Source organism: Ursus americanus, chromosome 20 (assembly GCF_024610735.1).
Source record: "Ursus americanus isolate L20-20 chromosome 20, mUrsAme1.1.p, whole genome shotgun sequence".
Lineage (NCBI taxonomy): Eukaryota > Metazoa > Chordata > Mammalia > Carnivora > Ursidae > Ursus > Ursus americanus.
Genome location: NC_142146.1, coordinates 12,421,711 through 12,442,661, shown reverse-complemented (window position 1 = coordinate 12,442,661; position 20,951 = coordinate 12,421,711). Strand labels below are relative to the sequence as shown.

Genomic DNA, 20,951 nt, shown 5'->3' with positions numbered 1-20,951 from the left:
GCAGGGACCCTATCCCTCTGATTCGAGATTGGTCATAGCAGAAGTTCCGTCGGTAAGTACCCAGTAAATATCTGCTGAATGGATAGATGGGTCTGTTCCAAGGAAGGAGGGAATGGGTAAATAGAGGTGAGAATGAATATACAGTGACGCTGCGATCCATTAAAAGCTAGGGAGCAAAGTTCAGCTCATGGAAGTTGGCCCACAATTTCTGACTGTAGATTCTAAGGTGGAGGAGAGTTGATGATTCGGAGTACTTGCTGTGGTTGCCCTAAGCAATCAGAGAAGACTTCCTGGAGGCCGAGTGTGGACATTTCCAACTCCCCACAAAGGGGAGCTGCACAAGGCAAAGGGAATTCACTCTAGAGGCCATGTGGAAATCTGAGGAAACAAAGTCCCTGTTTGTGGGTCACTTAGGAAGTTAAAGAGTAACCTGGGGGTTATCTGGTTGAATTGAATCTGAACGTCACATTATTGCAATAATGGCCAGTGGCACAGCTCTCTCCTTCTTGGGCCTACTGGCAGGGACCTGGCCTGACACGTCACAGAAGGTCCCCAGTAAATGGTCAGCTCATCTCACCAAAGCCAGGACAGCTGTAAGAGAAAGTCCCCACTACACTCTGAACCTATATCCTCATCATGAAATAAAGCAATTGGTTTGAAGTCCTTATCGTGTCCAACATTTCATATGTGGAAGATTCCCAATCTGCCCTTGCTAGAGAAGTGTGCAAGCCAACTGGGCCAGCAGTAGGGCCCCAGGTCCCAGGTTCAGGGACTGAAGTCTGAAGCTCTGCTTGAAGAGTTCCCAGTCTGGAAGGTTCTATGGGTCGTTTAAAGATGAAGAAGGAAGAGATATGAAACTTAATAAGTGCTTGGTGATTTCTGCTGAATGAGCTAACAGATTAATTAATGAATGAATGCATGAGAAGATAAAGGTGTGAATGGTCAGTAAATCATGGGGGTGGGGTGGAATCAAAGAAAGCTTTGTAGATATCATGCTGGAGCTGAGTCTGAAAAGATCAGAGCAAAGCCTAAAGCTGGTAAGGGGACTGTGACGATAGCTAGAGGCTTCTTTCTGGGCTTCCTTCTGGTCCCACCCCCTCCTCCCACCAGGTTGCAGCAAGTACTAAATATAAGAGAGCATTTTGCTCCCAGGTACTGTCTCACCAGGGTCATTTAATATAACTTACAGCCACGGGGCAAGGTCCAGGTGGACACACCTTTTCATCCCCAAATTGTCACAGCCTCTCAAAAGCTCTCTGGCACCCAGAGAACACTGTGTCCAGAGCTCAACAGAAGAGCACAGCCATGGTCCTCTGGGGTCTGGTGCTGGGAGCCCTGCTGGTGGTCACCATGGGGTGCCTGTGTCTGCTGGGGCTGCTCCGGCAACGCAGGCCCCAGGAGCCCCCTCTGGATAAGGGCTCCATACCCTGGCTGGGCCATGCTGTGGCTTTCCGGAAGAATATGTTTGAATTCCTGAAGCACATGCGGGCCAAGCATGGAGATGTGTTCACAGTGCAGCTAGGGGGCCAGTACTTTACCTTTGTCATGGACCCCCTCTCCTTTGGCCCCATCCTCAAGGATGCACAGAGAAAACTAGACTTCGTGGAGTATGCAGAAAAACTGGTGCTAAAGGTATTTGGATACCAGTCAGTGCAAGGAGACTACCGGATGATACACTCTGCCAGCACCAAGTACCTCATGGGGGATGGCTTGAAGGATCTCAACAAAACCATGCTGGACAGCCTGGCCCTGGTTCTGCTGGGGCCCACGGGCCAGAGTCTGGATTCTAGCCGCTGGCATGAAGATGGCCTCTTCCACTTCTGCTACAGCGTCTTGTTCAAGGCTGGCTACCTGAGCTTATTTGGCTACACGAAGGACGAGGGGCAAGACCTGCGGCAGGCAGAGGAGTTATTTGCCCAGTTCCGCAAGTTTGACCGCTTGTTCCCCAGGTTTGTGTACTCCCTGCTGGGGCCCCGGGAGTGGCTAGAAGTGGGCCGGCTCCAGAGTCTCTTCCATAAGACACTCTCTGTGCGGCACAACTTGGAAAAGAATGGCATCAGCAACTGGATATCCTACATGCTTCACTATCTGAGGGAGCAGGGAGTAGACCCAGCCATGCAGGACAAGTTCAACTTCATGATGCTCTGGGCCTCCCAGGGGAACACGGGCCCGGCCTCTTTCTGGGCCCTCTTGTTCCTGCTCAAGCACCCAGAAGCCATGCGGGCTGTGAGGGAGGAGGCCACCCAAGTCCTGGCAGAGGCGAGGCTGAAGGCCAGGCAGTCCTTTGACTTTGACGTCAGTGCGCTGCAGCGCACTCCGGTGCTGGACAGTGTGATGGAGGAGACGCTGCGGCTGGGGGCTGCACCCACCCTCCTCCGAGTGGTACACAGCGACCATGTCCTGAAGATGGCCAATGGACAGGAGTACCTGCTCCGAAGCAGAGACATTGTGGCCCTCTTTCCCTATCTTTCAGTGCACATGGATCCTGACATCCACCCGGAACCCACGGCCTTCAAGTATGATCGCTTCCTCAACCCCAATGGTAGCCGGAAAGTGGACTTCTACAAGGCCGGCAAGAAGATCCACCACTACACCATGCCGTGGGGCTCAGGTGTCTCCATCTGCCCTGGGAGGTTTCTGGCCATCAGTGAGATGAAGCTCTTCATCCTGCTCATGGTCACACACTTTGACCTGGAGCTGGTAGACCCCGCCACACCTGTGCCACCCGTGGACCCCCACCGCTGGGGCTTTGGCACCACCCAGCCCAGCCACGAGGTGCGCTTCCGTTACCGCCTGCGACCTACTAACTGAGCTCTGGCAAGATGGCCGCGAGCCTGGCCTCAAGACCCCCCTTGGGCTCTCCACCTCCTCCAGCCCCTCTGAAGCCCCACCCTTCCCTCTGGTTCTGTGAGATCTCCTCCCTCTGTCCTGGCCGCCTTCCTTGCTCTCTGGCTTTTCTCTAGCTACTTGAGAGGCTTCTCCAGCTCTCTTGAAAACACCATCACTCAGAGTAGGTTCTGCAGAACCCCCCCCCATACAAAGTCCAGAGGAAGGGGAAGTATCTGGGGAGAAACTTCGTTTGGCAAATAATGCGCGTACCTTGACAAGTCCTACAGTATGGAAACGGGCTATCGTGAGTAACACAGTGTCCTGCAAGTCCTGCAAGTTACCCTCCAGCCTCCCCCCTCACTTTATTATTGTCCTCAATGCTTATTCCACAGCCTGTGGACTTCACGTTCGTCCAGAGCAAGGCAAGGCAAGCCACGTGTGTAATTTTTCATTTCCTAGTTGACACATTTTTAAAAAAGCAAAAAGAAACAGGTGAAGTTCATGTTTATAATATATTTAACTTAGCCCAATATATCCAAAATATTAGCATTTCAGTATGTCATCAGTATAAGAATATTAGTGAAATAATTTTACATTTCTTTTTCTTGCGTTGCCTTCAAAATCTGGCATGTACTTTTCCCCCTTGCAGCATGGCTCATTTCAGCCCAGCCACATTCTAAGTGCTCAACAGCCTTGTGTGGCTAGGGGCTCCAGAACTGGATAGAGCAGGTCTGGAGACATGCTGCTTTTCATGTAGGAGTTATTCAAGGTCCCTTCTCAGTGCCATTGTCTCCCCTCCACACCCCCACCCCAGGGTGATCTCCGTCCCTCCTCTGGTTTCCACAACCATTGCTGAGCTCAGAGCCCTCTCCTACTTCCAGACCCTCCCCTTCCCCCTCCCCATCCAGGTCCCACAGCCCTCTGACTCAGTTTGGCTCACGCAGAACTCAGCATCTGTCCCCCACTTCTGCCCTGCACCACCCCCTTCTCCAGATTTCCCTGTCTCTCTCTGGTCAGGACACCACCACCCACCGTATCCCCCTAAGACAGATACAGAAGAGACACCCTCACCTCCCCCACTCTCACCCACAGTCATGCCCCAGTTCTGTCAGTTCAAGGCCCTGAGGTGTCTCTGAAACTGTCCTCTTTTCCCCACCCCCGCAGCCGTCCACATACCTCAGCACTTTTCATCTCTCCACACCAGGCCTGCCTGGCCCTCCATTCACCCTGACCTTTCTCCAAACCTTTCACCTCTGATTTTCATTCTCACTTCTCTGGCTCCCCATCCTTCCACACGCACCTAACATTTAAATTTTGCCACAGTCGGTCCCCAAATTTTCAATCCAGTGCAATTCAACATTGCCAACTTCCTCCAATGGAATGGTCTGTAAAGGAGAGTTGCTTGCTTTAACGGCCAAACCCAGTGCTGGCTACTCCTGGAAACCTTCCTAGATCTCCCCCTCTTTCATCCCCTGGCCAGAAACGAACTCCATCCCCTGAGGCTCCCCTGGCATGGTTTGCATCATAGCACATCTGTTATGTGTCATGGCTTTCTGTGTCCTGCTCTCCTCCTCCTGCTCCCTCCCCCAGACTGGAGCTCATAGGGCTTGGTATCTTATGACTTATGACTTATGACTTCATCTCTGACCCCCAATTTCCTAAATGGAGATTAAATGATAGAAAATTGACTCCATCTCGGCTACTTTACTTCATGTCCTCAAATCATTTCCTTCCTGTCCCTGGCCTCACTCAGCTTTCTGGTGTACAAAATGGAAACAATCCCATTGCCAGGCATGTTTCCCAGGGCTGTGAGGGGGTGAGAGTGTGTTGCTGCCAGAGCCGAGCTTCCCGGGACAGGAAGGGCAGAGGCTGTGGGAGCTGCCATGGGGTCCTGGAAAAAGGGGGCCTGGCAGCGTAGACCCCCTGCAAGGATGCCCAGCGGGGCTTCTCTCTTATTCATCTGTCCCACATCTATGACTGGCCTCTTCCGTTTTTTTGAGGTTGGCTGTTCTGTCCGGAGTTTTGCCAGAATGACAGGCTGTTAGAGTAACTCAGGTAGGGCTGGGACTGGAGGCAGGAGTCTGCCCCCATTAGCTATATGACGCTGGGCCAGAGTGTGCCTTTCTCTGGGTCTAGCTGCCCCAAAATGATGATGTCTGTCGGGAGCCTGACAGAGCTCTGACTGGCTCAGAGAAGCCAGAATATCCCATCCTATTTCGCAAGGGGCCAAGAGCACAAGAAAAGTCGCATGGGGAGCACAGGAGAGGGTGAAAGGGACTGAGAAGCTGGGAGCCACCATGGAGAGCTTACCAACGAGCCTCTCCACACAGCCAGGCCCTGTGCCAGAGCAGGTATTGGGATCTGGGCAAAGATGTAGGGTTTCAGACACTCCTGGGCCCTGCCCAGACCTAGGCGCTGCAGCCCCTCATTTTCCCCACACCCAGAGAAATCTGGACCAGGGGCCTGACCTGTGGGCCCAAGTGCACTGAGTCAAGACCAAGAGGTCTCAACTGAGAGAGACTTCGTGTAGCTCTCCCAGGAGCTTCATGTTTGAGGGTATGCCTGGGACCAAGGGAACCGTCAGTGGGTCAGGTCGAGGTTCATGAATACAAGTACACCATCCCATAGTCATGGATACTCACCATAACAACAGGCCTCCCAGGAAGCAGTGAGCACCCAGGATTAGAGTGTGCACAGAGAGGCCAATGCCCACCTGCGGGCAAGGGAGGGGCCCGTGGCACCTGTAGTCCTATGCCCTGCGCGTGGTGGCTGGACACACTCTCTACAAGGGCTACCCTTCCTTCCCTACCAGGGGCCTTGAGATAGTAGGAAGACTGAAACCCCCAAGGATACATCGAGTTGCTACCTGTTCTGACACAGCAGTCCTGACCCCCAAATTCTCATTTCTGCACCAGGTTTCCTCTCCCTCAAAGAAAAGCCCACTATGTGTATTCTCTGAGGATAGCTTCTAACAAAGCAAGATCAGGGATGACAGGCCAGTGGCAGAATTGCAGGCACCTGGGAAAGAGAAGAGGTTTTTGTTTTGGCTTGGTTTGGTTTGGGTTTTTTTCAATAGGTAGGAACAGCTGTAAACCCTCAAACCTTCAGAGAGTAGATGGTGAGCAGCCCTGCTCCCAGGCAGAGCCATGGCTGTCCTTCTCCCTGAGTCAGCCAGGGGAAAAGTCCATCTTGCCTCAGAACCTGAGGACCAAGAGAATCCTGGGAACTTTCCTAGAAATGTCTGAGCAGTGCAGCCAGGGAGCCAGGCCTTTGGGCAGATGGAGAGTAGCACGAAGAACCAACGTCCAGGCTGGGGAGTAAGGTCTGGATGGAGGGGGCTCCGTCCCGGCCCGGGTTCTGAGAGCCCACCTCCAATTCACTCCCTGGCTGGTACCTTCTGTGCTGTAGTCAGAGCCCTCAATACTGTCAGCTACAGTCGATGGCAATGAGGTCAGTGAGAGGGATCAATGGGTCACCTGTGGCCAGCTCTTCTCCTCCCCCTTGGGCCAGGCTTCAGGGCCCTTCTTATATACCTGCTATTTGCAGAGAGCACATACCCACATGTACACTGCTAGAGAAAGACACACAGGAACACACAGAAGACCCGTGGGCACAGACACAGACCCATGTGGACACAGTGACATGTTCATGTTGGACCTACATACACAGCCATGTGTACTATGCACAGCCCACACGGCAACTCATACACACACACACACACACACACACACACACACACACACACATGCACCAGTGCTGGGGACAAGCCCTGCCAGATGTTGCTCGGCTGGCATACCTTGTCCCATTCCATCCATGCAACATGGATACAAAGTCAGAGACTCTGGGTCCCCAGACCCTGTTAGTACAGTCAGGCTGCTCTGTGGGTTCCTTGTGGGGCAGATTTCAGGAGCTCTAAAATAGAACCCCATCCCCCACAGCCTCAAACAAATCACCACCTTCAGATCCAGAGCTTCATCAACTAGGGCACCAAGGGAGCTCAGAGTCCTTCATGACAGTGGGACTCTGGGGCCTTGGGGCAGAGAAGTAAAGGCACAAGAGCTGAGTTAGATGGCGGAGGGGAAAAACAACAAGAGAAAAATCAGCACAGTCAACTCTGGCAACATCCAGGGACGCTCATGACACGTGGGCTATAACGAGAGCATCCAAAGCTCAGGGGAAGAGAAGAAAGAATGGCAGAATGTTGACTACCTGCTCCACTTCTATCCATCCAGTCATTCATTGAAAATAAAAAATACTTAATGAGCCTCCGCTATATTCTGAGCACTGCCTTAAGCACAGGGAATATCAGTTTAACACATGGCAAAGTCCCCGGTCTCCTGGAGCTTGCATATACATAGCCCTGTGTTCTCTTGTCCTCTATTCTATCCACCTGTAAGTTTCCTTCCATGCACTGCCGTCTGCCAGGCTCCGTGCTTTGTTTTTCAGGACAGACACTGCAGGATGTGGGCAGGTTGTACCAGGTGGTTCTGGTAGGTGGGGAAAAGCCGTGAATGCTTTAGAAGTTCAGGAAAGGGAGATGTCCCTGTGGGCCAGGGGCTCCCTGGGGAAAGGTCTTCAGTGGCCAGGGCAGATGCTAACCATCGGAGACATGAAGAGGGAAGCACCCAGGCAGGGCCTATCAGCCAGGAATCCTTAAATTGCAAGTAACAAAACATCACCATGTGAAGGGATAGATTGGTTCGTGTAACTGTCAAGTCCAGAGCGGGGATGAGCTTTAGCCATGCCGGGCTTCTGTGGCTTCCACACTGCCCTTGGGGTCTGCTCCCTCACTGCGTTATCGCCTCACCCTCTGAAATTCCAGTTGATGAAGGAGCACCCCCACAGGGCACATCCTCTTGGCTTCAGTCTCATGCCTCTGTTCTAGACTCTTCTACTTGCCGCATTTCACAAGCTCTGCCTGGGTCCTGTGCCTGTCCTAAATGAATCACCGTGCCAGGGAAAGGTAAGGCTGTAATTGGCCCAAGTCCTATGTTCTACCCGAACTCTACCCAAAGCACAGGGCAGAGTGAACCACGGGTGGTTTCCCAGAGCAAGCAGAATTCCATTACAGAACAAGGATGAGAGGACAGCTGGGAGAAAAATAACCCCTGTTACACAAGAGAGTGGGCAAGCACAAAACACGGAGGTGGGAACGTGCAAGAAACAAGGGGTGCCCAGTGCCCAGGAAATGAAAAGTAATGAAGGAGTATAAGGGTAAACTTGTGTATGGGATTCTACTTGTGAAAGCTCCAGCCTCAAAGCTGGACAAAGACTTTGGACTTAATTGTGCAGATCCCGGGGACCCCCCCCACCCCAAAGGCTCCAGGGAGGGGGCATGGGAAGCAGAGGAAGGGTGATTCTCCTGGACTGTTGGGAACATGTGTGCAGTCTACCTCCCACCTGCTAGCTCTCACGTTCCACGGAACTGCCCCACGTGGGGCACTTCCCAGCCCCTCCTGCTTGCCAGACCCTTGGAGCCACCATCAACGCTGTGACATTAAACAACATGGCAGCAGTATTTCCCAGCTGAGCCCCAGGGAAGGGAGCCGACTGGTGGGTGGCAAGCCTTAGGCTACTCTGAGGAAGATGGGAGTGATGGCTGAAGGTGAGGTGATCGTTCTGGCTGGTGGGTGCAGATTAGATGACAGGAGAGCATGAGAACAAGAAGCACAGAGGTCAGTTGGGAAGCTACTCTAGCAATTCATGCACGAGAGTCTGGTTTCCTGGAAGGCAGTGGAGAAAGTGGAGGAAGGAGGCAGGAGTAAGCAAATGCCGCTGATCGTGGGGCACTGAGAACTGACCACAGGGTGTGGCAACATGGTCCCTGAGGCCTTGGGAGAGAGGACTCTGGGGGGATGCCCAACTGAGCTAGGTCCCATCCACTCTCCCCAGACTGTGGTATGGCCACTTGGGCTTAATTTCCCCCCATCTCACTCTTGTCGGGGGAGCTCTCGGCCTGCCTCTCCCCGAGGTCATTCATGCCTGTCATTTCTTCTTGGGCAGTGAGCCTGCTGCTCTCAGAGCAGCTGGACAGCGGGGCCTGTGCAGGGCCGGATGCCTGGTGCCGCCTGAGCACGGTGACGAGGAAAGCCTTCAGGTACTGGCGGAAGTGGCGGCTGGAGAAAGCATAGAGAATGGGGGTGAAGCAGCAGTGAAGGAAGGCGATGCTCTCTGTCACCTGGAGTGCATAATCCAGGTGTTTGGTAACCTTGCATTCCCCAAAGACTTGCAGGTCCAGCATCGAGTGCAGAAACAAGGTGAGGTTATACGGGAACCACAGCACGAAGAAGGCCACCACCAGGGCTATGACTATCCTTAGAGCCCGGCCCTGGCCCGGGGGCCTCAGCCTGACCAGCACGCAGCCAATGCGGGAGTAGAAGAAGGTCATGACAAGGAGTGGAAGGAGAAACCCCAGGAGGTTCTGCTGGAAGCGGAGGAAGAGCTTCCAGATGGTCGCATGACCTCCAAAATCTGGGTAGCAGTTCCACACACCTGGGGGGTTTTCATGTGTCTGCACAAAGACCATGTCGGGGACAGAGACAGCCACGGCCACAGCCCATACCAGGGCAGCCAGGAGCAGGCTTTTGGCCCGGGTTCTCCGCCCGTGGTGGGGCTGAGCGTGGACGATCTCCAGGTACTTGTCCAGGCTCATGCAGCTAATGAAGAAGATGCCACTGTAGAAGTTGATGGTATAGAGGGTGCTCACCATCTTGCACAAGAAACTCCCGAACACCCAATGCCAGGCCACGGAAATGCCCCAGAAAGGCAGCGTCACCACAAACAGGAGGTTGGAGATGGCCAGGTTCAGCAGATAGACCTCAGTCATCCGCCTGCGAGGTACGTACCGAAGCAAGACCACTAGAAGAAGGAGGTTCCCGCCCAAACCCAGCATGAAGATGAGGCTGTAGAAGATTGGCAGGAAGATCCTGCCAAAGGCCAGCACCTCGTCCTTCCTGCAGAGCATGAAGGCCACCTGGTCCAGGTAGTATTCATAGTCGTAGAAGGAACTGCTGTTCTCGGAACTGGCAACCTCGGTGGTGGACGGCACAGGGGAGGCAGTGGAGGCCATGTTGGGAGGACACGCCCAGTTCTGGAGCTCTGTGGACCAGAGTATGGTGGGAGAGAAATAAGATGAAACCAGGCATTCCCTACCATTCCCCAGACCCACCTTTGCTACTGCTCTGGGAGGCCCAACAGACTCTTCACATCGACGTCAGTACCTGTAGGCTAGGAGGAAGGGCATAAGTGTGGGGAGCCTGAGCCTACCACTTATAGCTATGTCACCCTAGGTGGGTGGCTTAACCTCAGGTGTTTTCATAGTACTCCCTTCATTCATCATGGCTTCTCTTCTTTATTTTTTCCTTCACTGTTTGAAAGAACTGATAATGTCTTTCAGATTTTTCTTTATTATTTAGGGGATACCAATTCACCTATGTATTGTGTCTCCATATTCTTCCACATGTGTGCCTTACAATTGTTCTTCTTTGTGTGGCTTATGTTTTTTTTTTTAACAAGCACTTCTTTTCAGTGGGACTTGCTTTATCCATAAACATCTAATGTGTCCACTCTGGCTTTCAGTTTTCTCAACTTCTATCACCTAAGGATTTCCCTTATTTTTGTTACTTTTAAAATATTTTATTTATGAATATTTAGTTTTATATCAATATTTTATTTGTAAATATTTAATATTTTTTAAAAACTTTTAAAATAAAAGTATTTTATCCGGTATAGCTAGGTTTGTAGCAGAAAGGTGTGATCCATCATGCTGAGAGACTCAGAACCTACTAAACCTGTCCATCCCTCAGTTTTTCCATCTTCAAAATGGTACTACTAATAATAGTACCTACTTTGTGGGGTTCTTATGAAGCTTAAGTGTGATCATTCACGTAGACCACTTCACACTCTACGAAAAGAGTGCCCAGAACATAGTAGGCACTCATTGAATGTTAGCTTAAATGATTGCTTTGTTGAGAACTGAGTCCATCATCTTCCCACCAGTGTCTTCTCTCCTGCATCTCTCTAACTGAATGGTACTACCAACTACTCAGTCATCTAGGACTGAAATGTGGGAGACATCTTGGATTCCTTCCTCACACCCCTTCATCACCACCTTCGAATCTCTACCTCCTTACTGCCATTTGAATATGTCCAACATTTCTAAGTCCCATAAAAAAATATACATAATACCTGTTTAATAGACTTAAAACAAATGTAACAAAAATACTTTGAAAGAGTTCAAAGTGTTAAAAGGGAGAGCAGGGGAAATGATAGGCACAGCATTCAAGATGGTAGCTGCCTGGGCAGAAGCCAGAGGCATGGGATGAGGGCAGGTCACTGTCTGTAGTCAAGTTAGTTCCCTCTGGGGCAGTGGTTTCCCAGGTTTTAATTGTATTATTAAAAACGATTTTTAAGGGCACCTGGATGGCTCATTCGGTTAAGCATCTGCCTTTGTCTCAGGTCATGATTCCAGGGTCCTGGGATGGAGCCCTGCATCGGGCTCCCTGCTCCGCGGGGAGTCTGTTTCTCCCTCTCCCTTTGCCCCTCCCCTTGCTCATGCATGCTTTCTCTCTGTCTCTCTCAAATAAATAAATAAAATCTTCAAAAAAATAAAATAAAATTATTTTAAAGAGAGAGCCTCACATGTACCAGTGATAAGAATCTGTCATGAACCAAGGATTATGCTTAATCCTGTTCTGTGTTCCAGGAGAGAGACTTCAGGTTAAACACATTAGATTGCTCACCCATGAAGAAGAAGGTTTTGGAGGAGAGACTGGGAAATAAAAAAGAATGTGTCGCTGAAGGAAGCAATCATGCATGGCCTCCGGAGTGGGGATTATAGGCTGGTGGTCATGGTTCATAAACCAAGAAATACAAATCAAGCCCACTTTGCACTTCTGTGTTTTATTTCTTATTCTTTGATTCAAGAGAGATTGAAATGTTTAATATGTTCAATACCTGTTTGTATTTCTTCTGTGAATAGTTCATTGTTGTAATGGATGGGATTCTCATTTTATAAATGAGAGGTTTTATATGGTAAGGATTTAGCTTTTTACTTTTACATTGCAGACATTTGCCCCAATCCTTCCTGGTAGAAGTTTTGTCTCTTTTTTTTTCCCAGGTAGAACTCCAAAAGAAACTCAGGCCCTCAGCTGACCCATCCTATATCCATGACACGGGGACCTCACAGCTCATGGAAATATACAGCGCTGCTGAGACAAAATGTCTCCCAGGGAAACCCCAGTCTTCCTACTCATTGAGCCTCTGCACCACCCTTGGGCTTCTATTAAATGGCGTCTGCCGAATGTTGGGGAAAACCACACACATGCCCTAGCCCTACCTAGCAGCTCAGCCCGGGCGGCTTTATCTAGGGTTGGGCTCCTGACTGGCCTCAGGAACTTTGCCTTGCGCCTTCCTTTCCTGGTCCTCCATTCCCCTCCTGTGCACCTGGGGTCTCCTGTCCCTGAGCCTCTCCCTTTCCTGGGCAGCAGCAAGGACGCCTCCAGAGCATGGCTGCTGTCAGAGTCCATGAGCTACCGGGGTGGGGAGGAGGGAGTGCTCTTCTGCACTTGGGCCTGATTAGAGGTTATTAATCAGAAGTTGTCATTAATTAAACACCGGCTCTTCTGGTCCAGCATTAATGACGTAGGTCCTGACCTGGTTTCTCAAAGTCCCCGCTTTAACAAACAACAGAGTCTGATGATTGCTTTGATCAAAGCCAGAGGTCAGGGTCAGTAGGCTCCAGGCTGGCCACGTCACCTTTACAAGGCTCCTTCCACCTGGAACACTGTTCCCTTCCCTCTCAGGGCCTCTGGCCTCCTGACCTTTCACTCTGGGAATCTTTCCAGGTCGCCTTGAACTCTGAGACCATGAACCCCATGCTCCTGACTGCCCTTCAGGTCCCTGTCAACTCACACCGACCTGTCCCTCTGGACTCACTCGGGTTTTTCTTTTTTGTGTTCACTTTTCCTTACGCCCGAATTCATTCGGTTTATCCAGCAATACCTTGAGAGGAATAAATGAGGGTATCAGTTATTTACATGCTAGTATGAATTAGCAGCATGAAGTTCTGCAGGGGAACCTTTGGGGGAATCTAGGGAACTATATGCAGATGGAGGATTTAAAGAGGAGGGAAAATAAAGGCGAGGTGAGCAAAACTTTCCCAACAATGAAGCCAAGGGCACAAAGGCAAACTGCAGCTCGTCTCCGGAGCAGTGATATCATCCTCTTTTTGACTTCCTGAGGCTGCTGGCCTGGGCTGGCTCCAGCTTTGACTCAGCAAGAATCTCTGGCTGGAGAGTAATGTCCCCTCCTGAGGATCTAGGGCTTGCCTCCCTAGGCCTCTCAGAGAAGTTACAGTGGAGGCAACAAGAGAGAGGGTATTGCTATGTCCATCTAGGCTGGAGGGCAGCCATGTTAGTTGAATTCCTTCCATGAGCTGAACACATAGATGTAATTTTCTCCCTTAATCCTCACCATAATTCTGGGAAGCAATACTATTATGATTCCCATTTTCTAGATGAGGAAACTGAGGCTTGGAATGGGTGGAGTCCCAGTGCCCCCAGCTCCAGATCAGCAAATGAGGGACCCAGGAGGGGATGGCCCCAACGATATAAGGTAGAACTGGTGACCGTTTCCCCCTAGCTCCCCTTTTCAGGACAGCCAAACCTGACTTTGAAGGATGAGCCTCTGGTAGCGGGACTTCTGACCTTAGTAACCAGTGGCAGAGAATACCCGAAGTCAGTCAGATGCTGGAGCAGCTCCCGCAGGCCTGTGAGAGCCGGTTATGCAACGTCTGGGGGGCGTCCAACAAACGATCGTGGAATTAACCAATTCTGCTTTTGGGGGTGTTACGTTGGTAGCTTGAAGCTGGTCGTGGTGGGGATATTTACACCATGGTAAACGCTACAAATTGGAGCTTCCTCTCCTTCTTGCATGTGCCCCGCCCCCCAACCCTGCGAGCTGGTTATTAAACCTTTACTGGCAAACTGCTGATCAAGACCCCATGAAGCCTGACCTAACCCTGCCCCTTTCCCTCTGTCGCTGTCTGTCTCCATCACCTTTCCTCCTCAACCTGCCACATCAGCCCTGTAGCTGCCCTCCTCCCCAGCCAAGAGCGCTTGGGGACAAGGTCACATGTAGGTCTCCTGCGGCACGGCCATACTGAGTGTGCGGCCCACAGTGCAGCTGTGACTAGTGAACAAATAAACAAGCTCAAATGTTACCCCAAAAAGCCATACAAGCTTTCAAAATGTAAAACCAAGAATAACATGAGATCACTTCTAGTGAAGAAAAATTATGCTGGCCTCCTTACAATTTGGAAATCATATCCTTTAAAATGCAACCCAAATTCTCCCTTCCCAGAAGCCTGCCCGGGCCGCTAGCCTGGTTAACTCCTGCTTTAACCCCAGCACTCACAGAAGGTCACTCCTCAGTCCTGGTGCCTGCCTCCTTGAGCAGAGCCACCTTTCGAGAATCGAGAATCGCTTGCCCCCCTCTGCAAGGCAGGGGTGGAGCTCACTAGCACGGGGCTGGCCCCTGAGAGGCGTTCAGTAAGTGACCATGGACTTAATCAGTACTGTCACCTCTCTCCGTCCCTTCTTGTCTCACCTCGTTTTTCCCTTGCCTGGCTTTCTGCCTTCCCCCCATTGATGCCCTGGACACGGCAGACCCAAGACCCTCCTTCTGTGGGGCATTTGCCTGGCCTGGGCCAGTCCTGCCACAGCAGCCTGGGGAGCCCCTAGCCAGGGAGCATGTTCAGTGCACTGCTCTCCTTGAGCCATGTTCAAGGGCTGTCTCCAGCTGGCACAGCCTCCCTGGACCAATGTCACAGGATGTGCCCTCTGGCCACCCCCAGCTTCCTCCCTCTGGAGGCTCCGCTAACCGCTCTGGGAGGACTGGGGTGGAGATGGAGTCCCAGGGCCTGGACTCCACCCTGGCCCAGCTTGGGATGGGCACCTAAGCTTATAAATCTGGTTTTACCATTCTGCTTTCCCGGCCTCGCTGTGGCTGGAAAACAAGCAAGGAGTTAGGAGTGATGCCCTATCCGACAGCAGCGCCTGGCTGCAGAAAGTGCTCTGCCTTTGGGACGTAGGTAGAAGAGCACTTGCCTTTGGGTGAACTGGTAACAGCTGGGGATCACTCTATTTTCTTCCTCCTGGGTTTGAGAAAACACCCGATGTTAAACTCTACTGAGTATATGACAATGACAACAACAGTAACAAACGCCCACCACTTCCATAGCATTTACGCTGGGCCAGGCGCTGGTCTCAGAGCTCCGCATGCATCCATTCATTTCGTCCTCGCAATACCACCCTGATGCAGGGGCTATTATTATCTCCATTTTACATATGAGGAAAGTTAGTCACAGAGAGGCTAAGGAACTTGCCCAAGGCCACACAGCTAGTAAGTCGGAGAGCTGGGATTTGAATGGGCTAGCTCATTAAAAGACAAGGGTGAAGGATGGAGACTAGAGATGTAGTGACAGGAGACCAGGCTGCTGTTGTTGCTCGGGTGCCTGAATGGAAGAGGGTGGGGGGCTGATGGTACCCCAAAGAAAAACAGGGAAAGGAAATGCAAGCCACACAAGGAGGACCGGAAGAAAGAAGTTAAGTGCCTCCGGAATGGCACACTGGGAGAGAACTCATGAACAACCTACGGGGCCGAGCCGGGTCTCTGCTTCACTGCTTGGTTTGGGATGCCCTTGGGCTTGAACTTCGGGCCCTGCCAGCACTAACACAAAGTCAGAGCTTCCATCCTGGAGCCCTTGACTTGCACAAGGCTGTCTTCTCGCCCGTAAAATAAATAGTACTCACAGCAAAGAATTTTGTGAGAAGTAAATCGTGTGCAATCATTTTAACAGCTAACACCATAGAGCCCTGACAGTGTGCTGGGTGCTGGGGCAAGGAGCTTTACATGTATTGACTTATTCAATCCTCACATTTACCTTACAGGAGTTATAGAAGTTAAATACTATTATCAGCCCTATTTTATAGCCAACCCAACTGAAGCACAGAGAGGTTAGGGAACTGGCCCAAGGTCACACAGCGAGTAGTAGATCAGGAATTGAAACCCAGAGTCCATGCTCTTTTTTTTTTTAAAGATTTTATTTATTTATTTAGAGAGAGAGAGACACTGAGAGAGAATGGGGAGGAGGCAGAAGGCAGAAGAAGAGAGAGAGGGTGAGCATCTCAAGCAGACTCCACACTAAGTGTGGAGCCCAACTCGGGGCTTGGCTGGATCTCACAACCCTGAGGTTATGACCTGAGCCAAAAACCAAGAGTTGGACGCTTAATCAACTGAGCCACCCAAGCGCCCCTCCCAGAGCCCATGCTCTTAAAAAGTTATCTTGCCTCTCAAGTTGTGGTCCGTATATACAATGGAATATTACTCAGCTATCAGAAAAAACGAATTCTCAACATTTGCTCCAACATGGACGGCACTGGAGGAGATAATGCTAAGTGAAATAAGTCAAGCAGAGAAAGACAACTATCATATGATTTCTCTCATCTATGGAACATAAGAACTAAGATGATCGGTAGGGGAAGAAAGGGATAAAGAAAGGGGGGGTAATCAGAAGGGAGATTGAAACATGAGAGACTATGGACTATGAGAAACAAACTGAGCGCCTCAGAGGGGAGGGGGGTGGGGGAATGGGATAGACCGGTGATGGGTAGTAAGGAGGGCACGTATTGCATGGTGCATTGGGTGTTATACGCAACTAATGAATCATCGAGCTTTACATCGGAAACCGGGGATGTACGGTATGGTGACTAACATAATATAATAAAAAATCATTTAAAAAAAAAGTTATCTTGCCTCTCAAAGAAAATAACAAGCCTGTTGTAGTCCCCGTCTGCCAAACTTTCTGTGTATTAGTGTACTCACCGCACACAACAACTTGTGAGACAAGCACTATTGTTATTCCCATTTTACAAATGAGGAACCGAGGCTCAGACAGGGGGAGTAACTTGCCCACGGACGCTGAGCAAGCATGCTGCAGGGTCAGAAATGGAGTCGCTGCAGCGGCTCCAGAGCCAGAGCCCTGGACCACATGCTGGGAGCCCCACTCAGACTCACGGGATGGACAGCTGCCCTCTTCATGGTCCACTATGGGAAGCCTTGCGTTTGGATCCATTGGGATGTATAAAACATAATGAAAACAATAGTAACTCCATCCTGACATTTACATGGGGCTCCTTACTTTCCCAGACACTTATAGTCTGGTCCTTGCAAGTCCTCCTGGGTCCCTGGTTAGAGGCAGCCCGTGTCACCCCCCTGGTTCCTCAGGAAGCCCAGAGCCACACAACAAGTCAGGCAGAGCTGACCTTAGAACCCTGAATCTCTGAGCCCTGGACCATTGCACACTCTCCTTCTCTCTTTACTTTTTTAACATGTATTTTTCCTGTTACAAAAGTTATATACATGCAGTGTAAAATACAGAAATCCAAGGGAAAAAAAATAGCATAGAGGCTAATTGCCTCCAGGAATAATCTTTGGGAATGTTTTGGTGTATCTTGCCTGTTTTCATGCCCAGAGCTCCGTCCACCACACTAAACCTCCCTGTATTTGTGGAATCACAGAGCCTGGCTGGAAGAGAGTGGCTTATCCAGTCCCCTGCAGGGCATGAGGGCCTTTGAAGTTTCCTCCTGCTCCCAGGGAGATGTGAGGCCCGCCTGCTCCCCATGCTCCCTGGGACCCCACATTACTCAATGTTTCCTGGCTCTTATCAGGGACTGGGGATGTTTGTGACATTGATAAAATCGCAAGCAATCCCTCCCCCCAAAGCTTATTTCAGTTAATAAAAACGAGGTGGTTTTAGAGCCCAACTCTTGAAGGAGCTGCTGCTGCAGAAGAAGCTATGATTTTCATGTCTTTCCTGAATCGTTTTGCTTTTTTCTCCTTTCTGTCTCATTGTTGCCTGCAATCTTACCACTAGAGCTCCTTGCATTTGTATTTGAGCATTATGCTTGGTTCAAAATGAAACATAGTCACCACCTTCACTACCCACAGGGAGGGTGAGACACTCAGCATGGTGCAGCGTGGAAAAATAGACAGAATAGATTAGTCCAGGGTGCCTGGGTGGTGCAGTCGGTTAAGCGTCTGCCTTCAGCTCAGGTCATGATCCCAAATAAATAAATTGAAAAAAAAAATAAAAAAGATTAGTCCACTTCTTAATAGCTGAGTCACCCTGGGCAAATTACTTAACCTCTCTGAGCCTTACCTATAAATTGTCTCCTTCCTGCAGTTTTTATTATAATTAAATGAGTGCCTGGCACATAACTATCGGTTCCCTTCCAGGCCCCAAAATAACACTTGGCTTAGCCCGGGATGGATAAGAGGAGATCCTGAGACTGTCTGGGGGCAGAAGGAGGGGGCTGAGGACTTGGGCAGGGGGTAACAAGAGAGGACGAGGGGGCATAAGGAGAGAGTGTGGACGTGTGCAGAAGACCACAGAGCTGGGGAAGCTCAGCCCTGGGGGGGGGGGGCTTTAAAGACCATCTCATCTGTGTCAGCTGGGGAACCTGAGGCTTGGGCAGGAAAGGGAGTGCCTGAGGTACTCAGTTGTCTGATACCAACTTTGTGGATTTCAGAATCCACAAAGAAGATTCCCAGAGCTGGAGTCAAGGGGAAAGGGGCCAGCAGACTACCTCACTCCCGGGCTGCTGAGGCAATTGCTCCAAGAGTTGCCCTAGAGAGAATGCTCCACCCTGACCCATTGGCACTTCCCTCTCCCCACACCTGTGGCCTCTCTCTAAGCCACTGGATCCAGTCTTTCTCCCTGCAGCCCCTGGGTAGGGCCCACCCCACTCCAACTGTGACCATAACCTACCAGAGCCAGACCCACTTGCCTGGGGGTGTCCAATCTCAGCCAGGAGGAGAGCAGCAGCGCCTGGGTCCTTCCTCAGAGAAGTGCAGGAGAGAGCAGGAATCTTCCCCCTCTCTGGATCAGCCCTGCACACGTCCTGCTCTAAGACCGGAACAAGGCATCCCTTCGTGCCTGCCCCAGCCTAGTTCCCTCCCTGGAAATGAGTCAAGCTCAAACGACCGCCCCTCATTAAGAAGCAACTCCCCCCACCCAAAGACAATCTGATGACTTCGGAAAACACGCGTCCCCAACCACACCTCTCTGGACCGTTTCCCCGGGCTGCTGGGCCAAGGAGAGGAACAGCTCCAGTCCGGACCTTCAGGCCTTTGCTAGGCAGCTTTTCCCAACTCCATCCAGCTGCACTGATCTCAGACACCTCTCCAGCATGATCCTACTACCGTCCTCCCCCACATCTCGTCCGGCCACAACTCCCACCAAGCAGAGCTGTGTCTGCCCGCCTCAGAGTGTCAGCAATATTCTCAGCTCCTAGACTTTCCAAACCAGCTTCCCTCTTCCCCCAGCCTTCTCCCTCTGCCATCCCCATCCCACCATGTATCTCTGCCTGTTTATTTGTCTTCTCTCCTCCTGGGTCAGGAACTCCCAGGGCAAGGACCATGCTTGACCCACCAGCCTGAGCCTAGGGCCAGGCAAGGGCAGAAACTGACTGAATATGTGTGCGTGTGACATTCTGCCTGCCATATGATTGCCACTGTAAGGGGTACCTCTCTGCCAGGACAGCACCTGCAGTCCAGCAGCAATGTCTCAGCCACCTTCACCTCCAACCCCACTGCCAGCCCGATATGCAGCAGGTGTTTGGTGAATGCCTGCTGTCTCTACCTGAATTAAGCAGTAACAGAATAATGCCAGGTGGTCACAGGCGTTGGCAATGGAGTCACACAGTGCCAGGCTTGAATCTGGCTATGTGTGATCTAGAGATGGTGGCTTCAGCTCTCTGTGACTTGGTGTTCAGATCTGTATTGGGGGACACTGCCTCTCTCAGACAGTCATGATAAGAGCTAAATATCCCCAGAGAGGTGGACACAGACTTAAATATCTACCTTTCCCTGGGGTCCTTAGGCCACCTAGAGTAGAGGCCAAGCTGTGATGGGTTCTCACTCCAGTAGAGGCGACCTTCCAAGTGGCTGGGTCTCCAAGTCTCTCCAGGCCAAATGCCGGTTGCCAATAGGGAGGATAAAGAATAGGGAGATGCCCAACAGACGCCACAGAGCCCTGGTTCCTTCCTGGGGATGGATAACCTTTTAAGATTGGCTTGTTGGCTTGTTTGCATTCTGTATATGTCTCTCGAGGGAATTAGAACAACTAAGTTCTAGAACCTAGGCCCCTTCCTCACCCCCCCCCTTTGTTCAAACGTTTTATTTTAAGGTGATTTTTTGACTTGCAAAGTTGTGCACAGAATTTCTATGCACCTGTCAGCCAGTTTTCCCTAAGGTTAACCACAGAACCACAGTATAATGATCTAAACTAGGAAATTAACATTGACACAATACCATTCTACAGACCTTATTCAAATGTCACCAGCTGTCTCACTAATGTCCTTACACCGGTCCAAGATCTGAAGCAGACTCCCACAATGCATTTGGCTCTTGTGGCTCCTTAGTCACTCCATTTCTGGGGCAGTTCCTCAGTCTTTCTTGCTTTGTCTTCCATGACCTTGGTAGTTTCTAAGTGGACTGCAGAACATCCCTAACTTTTGGTTTGATGCTTCTTCAAGATCAAATTACAGTTACGTATTTTAGGTAGGAGCACCGCAGAAGTGATGTTGTGTCCTTTTCAGTGCGTTGTAGCAGGGGGATATGATTTCAATACGTCTCATTACTGGCGATGTTAACTTTAATCACCTGGTAAGATGGTGTCTGCCAGGTTTTTCTGTTGTAAAACTACTACTTACTCCTTTGCAATTAATAAGCATCTTGTGGGGAGGCACTTTGAGACAATGCAAATACTCGTTCTTATCAACTTTTGCCCACTAATATTAACATTCGTTGATGATGCTTTCTGACAATTATTACTGTGCTGTTCGCCAAACAGTGATTTTCTATTTCCATCATTATTTTGTGTGTGTGCTGGTAAAGTTTATTTACATTGCATTTTATCACATCAGTCACATTTAAGTCCTAGAGATTTGTATTTGTTTACATATAGAATCCAGTATATTCTTGGGAGATTTGTTTTTTTTTTTTTCAAAAACAGAAACAGGGGCACCTTGGTGGCTCAGCATGTGTCTTCGGCTCAGGTC

At 50.5% G+C, this 20,951-nt stretch overlaps 2 protein-coding genes across 2 annotated transcripts; one reads left to right on the top strand and one right to left on the bottom strand.

Annotated features, from left to right (window-relative positions):
• The first annotated feature begins 1,175 nt into the window (after positions 1-1,175).
• Positions 1,176-4,517, top strand: CYP8B1 (cytochrome P450 family 8 subfamily B member 1). Its single transcript, XM_045776119.2, has one exon. It carries the CDS (start codon positions 1,306-1,308, stop codon positions 2,809-2,811), a length of 1,506 nt encoding a protein of 501 aa, XP_045632075.2. The 5' UTR covers positions 1,176-1,305; the 3' UTR covers positions 2,812-4,517.
• A 132-nt stretch (positions 4,518-4,649) lies between these two features.
• Positions 4,650-19,019, bottom strand: ACKR2 (atypical chemokine receptor 2). Its single transcript, XM_045776120.2, has 3 exons — positions 18,659-19,019; positions 12,748-12,831; positions 4,650-9,927 (listed from the first exon to the last, which is right to left on the bottom strand). Exon 3 carries the CDS (start codon positions 9,896-9,898, stop codon positions 8,744-8,746), a length of 1,155 nt encoding a protein of 384 aa, XP_045632076.1. The 5' UTR covers positions 9,899-9,927; positions 12,748-12,831; positions 18,659-19,019; the 3' UTR covers positions 4,650-8,743.
• Positions 19,020-20,951: the final 1,932 nt, after the last annotated feature.

Bases quoted from the DNA above. Each gene is read 5' to 3' on its own strand.
- CYP8B1 (XM_045776119.2), top strand. From the start codon at position 1,306: ATGGTCCTCTGGGGTCTGGTGCTGGGAGCCCTGCTGGTGGTCACCATG.
- ACKR2 (XM_045776120.2), bottom strand. From the start codon at position 9,898: ATGGCCTCCACTGCCTCCCCTGTGCCGTCCACCACCGAGGTTGCCAGT.